This window comes from Danio aesculapii, chromosome 19 (assembly GCF_903798145.1).
Source record: "Danio aesculapii chromosome 19, fDanAes4.1, whole genome shotgun sequence".
NCBI lineage: Eukaryota > Metazoa > Chordata > Actinopteri > Cypriniformes > Danionidae > Danio > Danio aesculapii.
In genome coordinates this window covers 51,148,025-51,160,330 of record NC_079453.1, presented here as the reverse complement: position 1 = coordinate 51,160,330, position 12,306 = coordinate 51,148,025, and the positions used below count along the sequence as shown (strand labels likewise).

General features: G+C 37.4%; 1 protein-coding gene across 1 annotated transcript in view; it reads right to left on the bottom strand.

Annotated features, from left to right (window-relative positions):
- crybg2 (crystallin beta-gamma domain containing 2) overlaps positions 1–12,306 on the bottom strand; it is a 72,063-nt gene that overhangs the window by 7,617 nt on the left and 52,140 nt on the right. Inside the window, exon 5 of the mRNA XM_056479407.1 lies at positions 1,650–1,697. Within this exon, the coding sequence (XP_056335382.1) occupies positions 1,650–1,697 (48 nt within the window). The remainder of the gene's footprint in view (positions 1–1,649; positions 1,698–12,306) is intronic.

Here is a 12,306-nt window from a genome sequence, read left to right as displayed (position 1 = left end):
AAATAAAACAAGCAAAATAATCTGACAATGGGGGAAGTGGAATGATCTAGTTTTTCAGTTTGACACCAGATTATTCATTATTAGCCGCATTTCCACTGTCGGGCTAGTTGCTCGCAGCGCGTCATGCAAACACCGCCCCCAGAACGTCCCCCGAATCAAACGTCACACAACCCGTCACACAACCCGCCACTTCAGCGGGAACAAAAACTCAAATTATAACCACAAACACAACCTGGCATCACTACGAGAGCTGGAAGATGGAGAACACCGAAGCGATTGCTTTTTACTGTTTGTGGTCTGTTGGTGTGAGGCCAGACAGCGATCCCTGGATAAGGACATTCGAGTTCGGCGGCATTTTGATGCCCAAATGTTCAGAAGAGCCCTGGTGTCCTCAACTGACCAGTACTGTCTGCTATCCATTTTTTCTTCTTCTTAGTGAGTTGATCAAGCGCGATAGCAAAACAAATGTAAGGGAAGAAAGCATCTTGTCTCCTCTTTACCTGACAGGAAAACTCTGCCTTTGTACGTATACCCGCTCCGAAGCCCCAGTTGGCCCTCCTTGGCCCAAGGTATTCGGCGGGCCGAAAAAGGCCAGACGCTGGCCCCAAGGAAGCCCCGCTTTGGCCCGATTACGCCCCGGAAGTGATAGTGGAAACGCGACTGGCCTTGGCTCGCCCTGGCTCGCTCGCTTTAGGCGCGATAGTGGAAACGCGGCTACTGTCTGAAAACAACACATTTTATTTTACTATTACTTCTTGATTTAAGAATTTTTAAGACAAAATGTTCCTAAATACAATTCATTTATGGAGATAACTTGAGATATAATTTTGTGTTCCCAATCAAGACTGTTTATCTGGAGGTTATCTAGTGCTGTGTCCCACTTCACATACTATCCGTCCTAAATAATATTCAAAAATGAAATAAGTGTGTCCAAAAACTGTATTATGTGGAAAAGAGTAAGCCACAAAGTACCTGGATGATCTAGTCTTTCTGGTAGAAATGTGTAGGAGAATCAGTACTCTAACTGCTAATATTACTCACAATACAATGAATTCAATTAGGACTACAAATTCAGGTAAAAGTGTAAACAAACTACAAACATGGCTGACATGTGAAACCAGCCGTCAAGTAAAAGGCTCCAGTAAAATGTTTGAAGGATTATTAATGAATAATTAGCCAACTGGAAATTTTTACCTCATGTCTCCTGTGTTATATTTGATCTGCAACAACAAGCTGAACTTCTATAAACGCGTGTGGAGATCATTAACATCTGAATGTAGAGTTATCTAAACACCTGAGGAGATTTCTCTGCATGACAGACTGGTGAATGTTAGATTATCCTGCTGCTGCTGCTGAATCTAATATTATAGATAATTAAATAGGATGGAAATGTGGATGATGTGTCAAGATGATTGACAGGTGCCGTAACTAAGCAGCAGAATGGTATGTAAATGAGAAGTAGCTTATCCCAAAGCTTGCGCACTCTTCTGTCACACCCCTCAAAAGCATGTAGTTTTTAAAGCCAATCAGATCATCTGAGGAGAATCTCATCTCTTCATAATCTGTGTCTGTTCAAACATGTGCCCCTGGAAGGCATTTTTAGGATATTCATTTATTAGGGATAATAAAGCTCGAGTGGATTTTCTCACCTTTCCCGGTCGAGGATTCAGCTTGCCGTGCTCCTTCTCTTTCGTCAGCTAAAGAAAGAAAAGAAACACTTAGATAAATATATATATATATATATATATATATATATATATATAGAAGTCAACACAAGAGCGACTCACAGTATATCTTAAGACAACATTATAATTGTTTACATGATTCAGAGCATGTTTGCACTACTGGATCAGTGAAATAAAACACGATATGACAAGAGGAGAAAGTAGCCTACAGACATATGTACACAAAAGCCTTATATGTACACGTATGTACACGAAAGCCTTCATGAAAATATGATATAATAATAATAATAATAATAATAATAATAATAATAATAATAATAATAATAATAATTTTTTCTAATGTTGGGGTCTGCCTGTAAACACGTGCTGCTGATAATCAATATATCTAGAGAATAATGATCATGCATGATATTATGATGAGCTCTTCAAATACAGAGAAGAACTATTTATTAATCCCAACTTCAAGAGTGCCTTTAAAGGTCCCATGAAATTAAAATCAAGTGTTTAGATGTTAGCATCAGTATTGTTAGTTTTTAGGATATTTACATGTTAGTGTGCAGCGAAACAGTGACAAAATTCACATTTAGACAATATAAACCTGATATAAACATGTAAGCTTGTAGTTAGTCTCTTCTGCCTAAATAGATCAATAATTTATTTAAGTCACCTCATAATTCAGTTTCTCATTAAATCTTCTGACCAATCACATGCTCTCTAGTGTCTGACATGCCCCGCCCCCTTCAAGACACATTTCATTTGATGCGCTTGAGCTAAATAAATAAATACTTTCAAAAATAAACAAATAAATTCCTCCTGCAACTGTAAACAGATGCAAGCCATGTCCCGCTTCCCAGTTATTCTCATGGTCCACTGTTTTGAACTGATATTGATGATTGGTGTTGCATTCAAAATTCTTTAATCTTGAAACAAAAACACTGTAGTACACATTATTTTTACTACAGTAAACTGTGATGTAGTGTATATACTTTATAGTTGGTAGAAACTACAGTATTGGGTCATTTGTTATATTACTGTAGTTGTTGTGTTCCCCAATCACCATGACAGATTAATTACTATGAATGCTGTGTTACCATAGCAACTGTAGAATCACCACAAGAGATAAATTACTATAGACAGTGTTACCATAGCAACTGTAGGATCACCACGACAGATTAATTACTATAGATATTGTGTTTACCATAGCAACTGTAGATCACCAAAACAGATCAACTACTATAGTTGTTGTGTTACCATAGCAACTGTAGAATCACCACAAGAGATAAATTACTTACTATAGTTGTTGTGTTACCATAGCAACTGTAAATCACCATGACAGATTAATTACTATAAATGTTGTATTACCATAGCAACTGTAGAATCACCACAACAAATTAATTACTATAGATGCTGTGTTACCATAGCAACTGTAGAATCACCATGACAGATTAATTACTATAGATGCTGTGTTCCCATAGCAACTGTAGAATCACCACGACAGATTAATTACTATCGATGCTGTTACCATAGCAACTGTAGAATCACCATGACAGATTAATTACTATAGATGCTGTGTTACCATAGCAACTGTAGAATCTCCACAACAGATTAATTACATTCGCTACTGTGTTACTATAGCAACTGTAGAATCACCACAATAGATTACTTATTACAGATATTGTGTTACCAAAGCAACTGTAGAATCACCACAAAAGATTAATTCAATTCTTTACTATGGTCTGTTTCAAAAGCACTACAGTGTTTATTTCCTGTACATTACTGTAGTATTTTTCCATACAGTCTGTATCTGTCACTAATCTGTCCTACTCTGACTATTCAGAGAAATATTGTTCAACAACACAGGTTTTATTTGTTTACATTAGCTAATTAAACTACAGTAAACTTATGATGAAAATACAACTATTATATATAGTTTTAATAGTTTTATAAATTGAGTTAATAACTAATATAATTCAGCTGTATTTTATCAAACATTAACATCAAAACTGAAAATAAAGTGCAATGATTTCTCACTGCTGATATGATGCATTATCTAACATACTCAATTATCAATATGAGCTACAGTACTAATATTACTAATAAGTGTTATCTATTGAATTTAATATAGATTTTTATTATAATTCATTATTTTACATTTTGTCTTTATAAAGCAATACACATATTTTTGGGGTTATTATACCTGTTAAAATAACCTTTGTTGCAACTTCCATCATATTTCTGATAATTATACATCTATATTGAAGCAGATTTTAAGCTAAGCTTTTGAAAAATAAATCAAGAGGTCATGAGCTTTCTGGCATGTAAGAATGTGAAGTTTCCACATTTCATAGAAACAATAGTATGTTGAAAATCCTGCATATCTCAGCATGTAGGAGGTGATGAAATGATCTTTTCTGCACAGACTGACACGGCTTGGCTTTGCATTGAGGCACAGCGAGTTGAAGAGTGACGACTTTACACAAGAGTCAAGTCAAATTCCTCTGTTTGCATAAGGGGATGCTCTTGATCAGAAGGCAAATACTGGCGTTACATAATGCAGATAGAGCTATAAAGCAAACTATATAAACACACAGTTAACATACATCCTGCATAAAGGCAGAGCATTACTGATGTGCACAGTGAAAATAAACAGTTGCATCTGTGTGCTGCAAAAAAGGCTTTCCTTACCGTCTTGTTTCTAGTCCAAACATCTAAAACTAGACAAGCAAAAATAATATTTTCAGAAATAATGAGTCAAAATGAAGAGACTTTTCAATTAAAACAAGCAAAATTAATCTGCCAATATTTATTAAATATGGAAAACTGCTCATTTAGAGATATTTTTACAGCCTGTGGTGAGTTGACATGCATGAAGAATGACAGTGGGATAATTGTTTTCCCAATGTCAGTTCCAGCTGGCACATAAACAGAATCCACTGCTACCTTAAAGAGCAGGGTGTGTCTGTGCAGGACTCGACACATAGACAGTCTAAGCAAATTATCAACGTTAATCAGAGACGACGAAGATAATAAACAGCGTCACATTCCATCAGCCTCTCCCTCACGACCTGTTTCACTCATCACAGACCTGCTCCATTATAAAACACTTCTGTTCATTTGATAAAAAAGCAAGCTGTTTTTGAATGCAACACTGTCTTAAATAATAAACTCTTAGAAATGCATTAAAAGGGAATAAATAAAAATTAAACTGAAATTTTAATTTAGGGACAGTTCACCCAAAACTGAACTTGAAGAATTTGACTAGCAAACTCTTTAGGATAGTGGAGAGAAGCAGCATTAAAGAGATAGTTCACCCTAAAATGATGATTCTTCAATCATTTACTCACTAGTTTCAAACCTTTTTGAGTTAGTTTATTCTGCTGAACACAAAGGAAGATAATTTGAAGAATGATATAACCGGTAACCTCTGATTTCCAATGTTTTTCCTACTATGTAAGTCAATGGTTACCGGCTTTCAGCTTTATTCAAGGTATCTTAATTAAAGATAGGCTGTGATGTGGTGGTTGCAGTGGGTAGCGCTGTCACCTTACAGCAAGAAGATCACTAGTTCGAGCCTTGGCTGGGTCAGTTGGTGTTACTGTGGAGTTTGCATGTGGGAGAACGGTTTCCTCCGGGTGCTCCGGTTTTCCCCACAATCCAAATACATGCAGTACGGGTGAATTGGGTAAACTAAATTGTCCGTAGTGTATGGGTGTTTCCCAGTGATGAGTTGCAGCTGGAAGGACTTTCGCTGCATAAAACATTTGCTGGATAAGTTGGCGGTTCGTTCCCCTGTGGCGACCCCGGGTTAATGGAGGAATGAAAGAATATATAAAGATACTCATAAATGTTTTGAACCACTTGAAGGAGATTAAATAGTGAGTACATTTATATTTCTGGACACCTTTACTAAAAAACATCCGTCATGTACGGTTTCTACAGGTTTATTTGCATGCTCCAAGTCATCATCTTCATTTTACTCCTGTCTGAGGGAGATTTACAGCACCACATAATGAGTAGAATGATTATCTTAAAGCAAGAAGGTCACTGGCTCGAGTCTCAGCTGGTCAGGCATTTGTGTGGAGTTTGCATGTTCTCCCCATGTTGGCGGAGAACTGAACAAGCTAAATTGGCCATAGTGTATGTGTGTGAATGCAAGTGTGTATGGATGATTCACAGTGTTGGGTTGTGGCTGGAAGGGCATCCGCTGCGTAAAACGTGCTGGATTAGTTGGCGGTTCATTCCACTGTGGCGATCCCTGATTAATAAAGGGACTAAGCCGAAAAGAACATGAATGAATGATAAATAAACTACATTTACTTCAGTTTCAGTAGATTCATGTGTATGCGCATGTTTTTTTAGACGCACACACAAAAACATTGCATAGGGAGAGCTCTGGCTCAGAGTGGATGTAATTTAAAACTGCATTTTTTAATAACACCAAAATGAGCATTGGTGAAACTACATGCAATTAAGAGTAATTATAGTTTCAGTCAATGCTCATTTTGGTGTTATTAAACGATAGTAAATTTGCTTCATGAATATCACTGAAACCTGTTATTATATTCGATGCTTTTATTTAAAGACACCATTGCAGAACTGGAAGACAGATGCACACGTGTCATTAAGGGAGAAATCTAAATGCCAAAGATATTATTCTTTGCATATATTTGTATATTGAATTTTAATCGAAAGCTGAATGAGGATTAAACAGTGATAAGCGGACATCATTAAAGTCTGTCAACATGGAGCAGGAGAACGACAGAGCTGCTGTGTTCATTTTATAGAGGATATATGAGAACACTGTCACTGCGCTGTGGTGGAATAATTATCTGCCAATGGGCTAAGAAAAATAATCTTGCTTGTCGTTTTGACATAAGATTATTTCACTTACCCCATTGGCTGATTATTTTGCTTGGTTCAAGTGAAAAAACACTTCATTTTGACTTAATATTTCAGTAAAAAAAGACCATTATTTGCTTGTAATGCTTCTTGATTTAAGAATTTCTAAATATTTGGACTATAACCAAGACAAAAACTCTAAGACAGAACAATATTGTGCAATATATATTGTGCAAAAGAGGTATTTAAAGTTAAGAGAACATCTAGTGCAGCATGATTTGTGTGGCATATTCACAGGTAAACACTGTTTTCCTTATTGAGTCCTTGTAAGTTGGAGTTTAAGTAAAGTGTCTGGTGCATATGGAGAGAAGTGTGTTCCTACAGTTGGTTTGTCAAGCCCACTCACCTGTTTGAGGCACACTCAGAGAACTGGTGCAAGTGTGAGTTATGGTTAGTGTCAGAGATGAATGAGTGTGCTTTCTACAGATGGTTTGACAAGCCCACTCACAAGTGTGAGGCACACTCAGAAATGCACAGTGTGTTTATAGAAATATGAAGGTTTGTAAGAAAGTCTGTATTGATAGCTTTCACAAGACGGTACAGCATTAGTGAACCCCCCCTGGTGGACAAAACAAGTCAAGGGTTTAGTAATTCAGTATTTTAGCAAAAAAATTGAGTAATTGTTGCGTAGTAATAAAATATAGCATCACTAACTGATACGAGACATGCCTGGGCAGTGCCTCTGCAGAATTCCCTCTCAGAAATATCAGAAAGAAAGATGAAATTGATGGATTTTGTGCCTAATGTTAGCATCATTGACCCATAACAATCTACGGCACCTTTAACTGTCAGTGCTTTTACACAGCTTCTATTCTAATCTACAGAATAAGTGCAATTAAAGTATAAATTAAGACAAAGTATAAACAGCAGAAGTGAACAAATAGATTTTCCCTACCAGCAAATATGAATCTAAAGAAAACAGAAACTGCCAGCGAATACAGAAGCAGAGGAATATCCACAAGATCAATGTAACATCTCTGAATTGTAGCTCTGACAGGGACATGAGGGGATTTAAATGACTGAAAACAGATGAATATGAATTGCAATGTACAGATCTCTGATCTCTGATACGTTCTATTGATGATCAAATATTCATAGCTTGAAACAGATGTAAATATGAGTGTATTGTGATGCATTGCTATGTAAATCTTAGTGTATCCACCATTACGGCTCATTGTTTATTTGCCCGCCAGGCCTCCGCACAGCTCACGTGACTGAAAACTCTCAACTGATGAACATCTGACAGATCAGTGAATATTTGTGAATTATGAAACTCTGCAGTAGTCGTGTCCCAGAGGAACATACTTCTCTAATGCATGATCAAGCTTGTGCACATTTAAGAGCCAATATGCAAAGCGAGTACAGCTGAGGAGCTCGAAAGGTTTTCTTCTTTCTGGATAATGATTATCTGAGAAATGCCTGAAGGCTAAATATAAGTATTAACCCTGCAGTAGCTGAAGATTTGATATCTACTCAGTATCTAAAGTCACTGTTGAGTTTGCAAAATTTGACTGGCAAAGTCTTTAGGATAGTGGATAGAAGAAGCATTAAAGGGATAGTTCACCCTAAAATGACAATTCTTTAATCATTTAGTCACTAGTTTCAAACCTTCAGGAGTTTCTTTATTCTGCTGAACACAAAGAAGACATTTTGAAGAATGCTGGAAACCGGTAACCATTGACTATCATTTGTTTTTTCTACTATGTAAGTCAATTGTTACCGGCTTTCAGCTTTATTCTGAGACTTTCAGTTCAACAGAATAAAGAAACTCATAAATGTTTTTGAAAGAGAGTAAATAGACAGTATATGTTCATTTTTGGGGTGAACTGTTCCTTTAAAGAGACTCTGAGCTCAGTAACTGTGTGTGTTTTGGTGCACAAGAGGAAACCTGAATATTGCATGAGAACTGAGGTAATGTACACCCAGACAATCTCTATTGTTAGGTCACATTACACCCGTTCTAATTTTAAATTCGCTGAGGTTGTTTTAAAACAAAGTATTTTTCACATGTTTGGCATTATTAAGCCTTTTATGCTAATCTAACAGGAAATGAAGAGCGGTAAAAAAGGGGACGGGACTTGGAAGGATGTACTCAGGGTTGCCAAAACACCTCCAAACATTCACAGCGGTGCTCAATCCTACAGAGTCATACTGTAGGGCCTGTTTACACTCATTACTTCATATGTTTTTCTAACTGAATATCTGATTCCAGAAAAATCCATTTACATTTGAGCACATGACTGTGTCTCTGCTCAGATATGATTCTGATCTTCAAATGCCACGCTATGTGATGTTATATAAACAAAGGAACACGATCAGTCTTTGATGAGGCTAATTCATCACAGACAATCATTCTAATATCCAATCAGCTCAAGACCAAACCCCTATAAATAGTCAAACATGTCACACCTCTGTTTTCTCTTGACTTCAGCATCCCTCCACCACCCCAACTCCACACTATTAAACCTGATACCTACTTAAATCTAAGGGGGGAGCGTTCTGGGGCCAGGCTAGACACTGTGCTCGGACCCTATCTCTCTCTATCCTGATAAGGAGAATGAGCTCAGAGCCCTCTACCCGGACAGCACGCCAAATACGCATATTCTATTCAGTCAAATATCTGTGAGTGTGAACTCGTGAAATTATATTTAACTAGGTAACATCAATTATTACAAGCGCACATATAGGCTGTGCGATTACTTTATAGGCTGACTCAAACATCTAATTTTGTTGTATAGATACATGCAGGACATCATGCAAAACTGTAGAGTTTCCATTAATTCCTGTATAACATCACACTCACTCAAAAACAAAACCACATGCCTTTGCAAACTAATGAAACGCTGCATTTTTCTATTATTATTCCTCTTTTCACAGACAGTTGCTGCATCTCTGTTGTTATTTCAGCCATCTTCTATTGATTTAACATTTTACTTTCATCATTTCACAGTCAAAAATAAAATGACACCAAAAATATAACGCAAGTAAAACTAATATCTCCAACTGTCCTCTGCATGTGGGCTTCAGCTGCTCAAACATTTGGATTCACTTGTATATCTGACGGTCATGGGGCGATGCAGCGGCGCAGTAGGCAGTGCTGTCGCCTCACAGCAAGAAGGTCACTGGTTCGAGCCTCAGCTGGGTCAGTTGACGTTTCTATGTGGAGTTTGCATGTTCTCCCTGCATCGAGGTTTCCTCCAGGTGCTCCGGTTTCCCCCACAGTCCAAACACATGCGGTACAGGTGAATTGGGTAGGCTAAATTGTCTGTAGTGTGTGTGTGTGTGAATAAGTGTGTATGTGTTTCCCAGAGATGGGTTGCAGTTGGAAGGGCATCCACTGCATAAAACAAATGCTGGATAAGTTGGTGGTTCATTCCGCCGTGGCGACCCCAGATTATTAAAGGGACTAAGCCATATATACTATAGCCAACTTAATGCTGTTAGTTTCTTTAACTTTGAGAGGAGTACAATTTACATATGTGGTTTCAACAAGCAGATGCATTTAGCAGCGTGCAGTTTTATCTATAATGTGTCCTCCTGAAGGAACACCTCCTGACATATCTGAGCAATGGGATTCATATCCATTTCCAATGCATTTCAGAGGGCATTTACACTTGTGCTTTTCACCATCAGATAGAAATCCAATGAGAAATGAATGAAGTGAGCAGGTGTAAACAACCCCATATAGTTTCAACCCATAATAACAGCCAGACACTGCAGAGTTGGGATGAACGTCTCAAAAACAAAACAAAACATCCCTCCCTGTCTTTACTCTCGCTCTTAATACTCTGAGCACCAACAGTTTGTGTGTATAATTAGCACTTGTCACCTCTTCTTGTTGAATCACTGAATGCCTCCTCAATTGTGAGTCACAGTGCACAAAAGCGTCTGCTGCCATATGACTGAATGCACAAGATTTGTAAGAACACCTTGGCTTTAGGGTAAACTCTATCATAACAGCTCTTAAAACAAAACACGCTGCAGGTTTAAGCGTAAAACAATCTGCACGGGGTTACACAATGCGCTCAGTGAGCGGCTTCGTCTCGGGTTGCAGAAACTGGCTGGAGAAAAAGAGCAGTGACATAACAGCAAAACAACACTCGCATTGAGTCCATGCCCTCATTCTCACAACCATACACTTGGACACGCTCAGAAAGTCCACCTATTTCTGGAATTTAGAAAGTGACAGGAGGAGAAGTTAAAGAGGGAAAGGTATTTAGGTGCTTTACAGTAATATATTTGTGCTTATACATTAGATTAGTCAGTACCGAAGACGAAACTGATCTAACAAAATAAACCGTAAGATTATGCAAACATTTATTATTTTAGATAAGTTTATTTTTTTGTAAATAGACAATACTCAACATTATATTTAAACCTATTTCAATAATAGACGATGCATGGTGTCAAGTTACAGCAAAAATGCTCATTTCCACCTGTAGTTCCAGGACAGGTTGATGTTTATAGTTATTATTCATATGTGTAAATGAAAAACAGGCGAGGTCAATAATATTACACAACTTTAAATATGCACATACACATGTCAGATCGTGCATGCCAGATCAAAAATACTTAATGTTAATAAAAAGCCAGTGCACTGACCACTGTCTATAAAGTCCACATGAACCGGCAGTTACTGAGACTTTTATTTACATTTGCTAATGTGCTTCCATCTGAAACTGAATATTGAGTAGGGGGCGGGGCTTTATTTTTGTGCATCACTCGCTCTTCTCGTTAGTTTGCTATAAGGGAATGTAATTTGATGATGCACAAAAAGAAAACTCCAACCCCCTACTCAATATTCCATTTCAGTTGGAACTGAATCAACATAGTGAAATGGAATATTGAGTAGGGGGCGGGGCTTTCTTATTGTGCATCACTCCCGCTTTTCATTAGTTCGCTATAAGAAAAAAGTATTCTATGTGTATTAACTTATGCAGATCAATCATTCACTAAAAGAACTACAATGTGTGCTTGCAAAAATAAATATCTTAATCGTTGATTTGAATTAACATATTAACAATGCTAATGTATGTTAAAAAAGCAGCACTTATATATGCATCAGAGAAAGGTCCGAGACTCATTTCATTATGTTATTGTAGTTCCAACTCAAACTACTTCATATTCCATTTCAGCTTCCATGCTCAGACTTTGATTGAAGATTAGTTTGGGTTGCATAAAATATTAACAATGCTAACATATGTAAAAATGTAGCACTTACATATACATCAGGGAAAGCTGTGAGATTTTAGCATGTTGATGTAGTTCCAACTAAAATGGAATATTGAGTAGGGGGCGGGGCTTTACTTTTGCACATTATTCCCTTTTATCGTTAGTTTACTATGAGGGAATGATGCACAAAAATCCCTGCCCCCTACTTATAATTCCATTTCAGTTGGAATATTAAGTAGGGGATGTTTTAAGTAGGGAGAAGTAGGGGGAAGTTTTGTGGATCAATCCCTCTCACTGTTGGTTTAGTATGAGGGAATGATACATAAATGGAAAGCCCCGCCCCCTACTCAATATTCCATTTTAGTTGTAAGTACATCAACATACTGGAATGGAATATTGAGTAGGGGGCGGGGCTTTACTTTTGCACATTATTCCCTCAAACTGTAAGTTTACTATGAGGAAATGATGCACAAAAATCCCCGCCCCCTACTTATAATTCTATTTCAGTTGGAATATTGAGTAGGAGGCGGTCCTTTTTTGGTGGATCAAT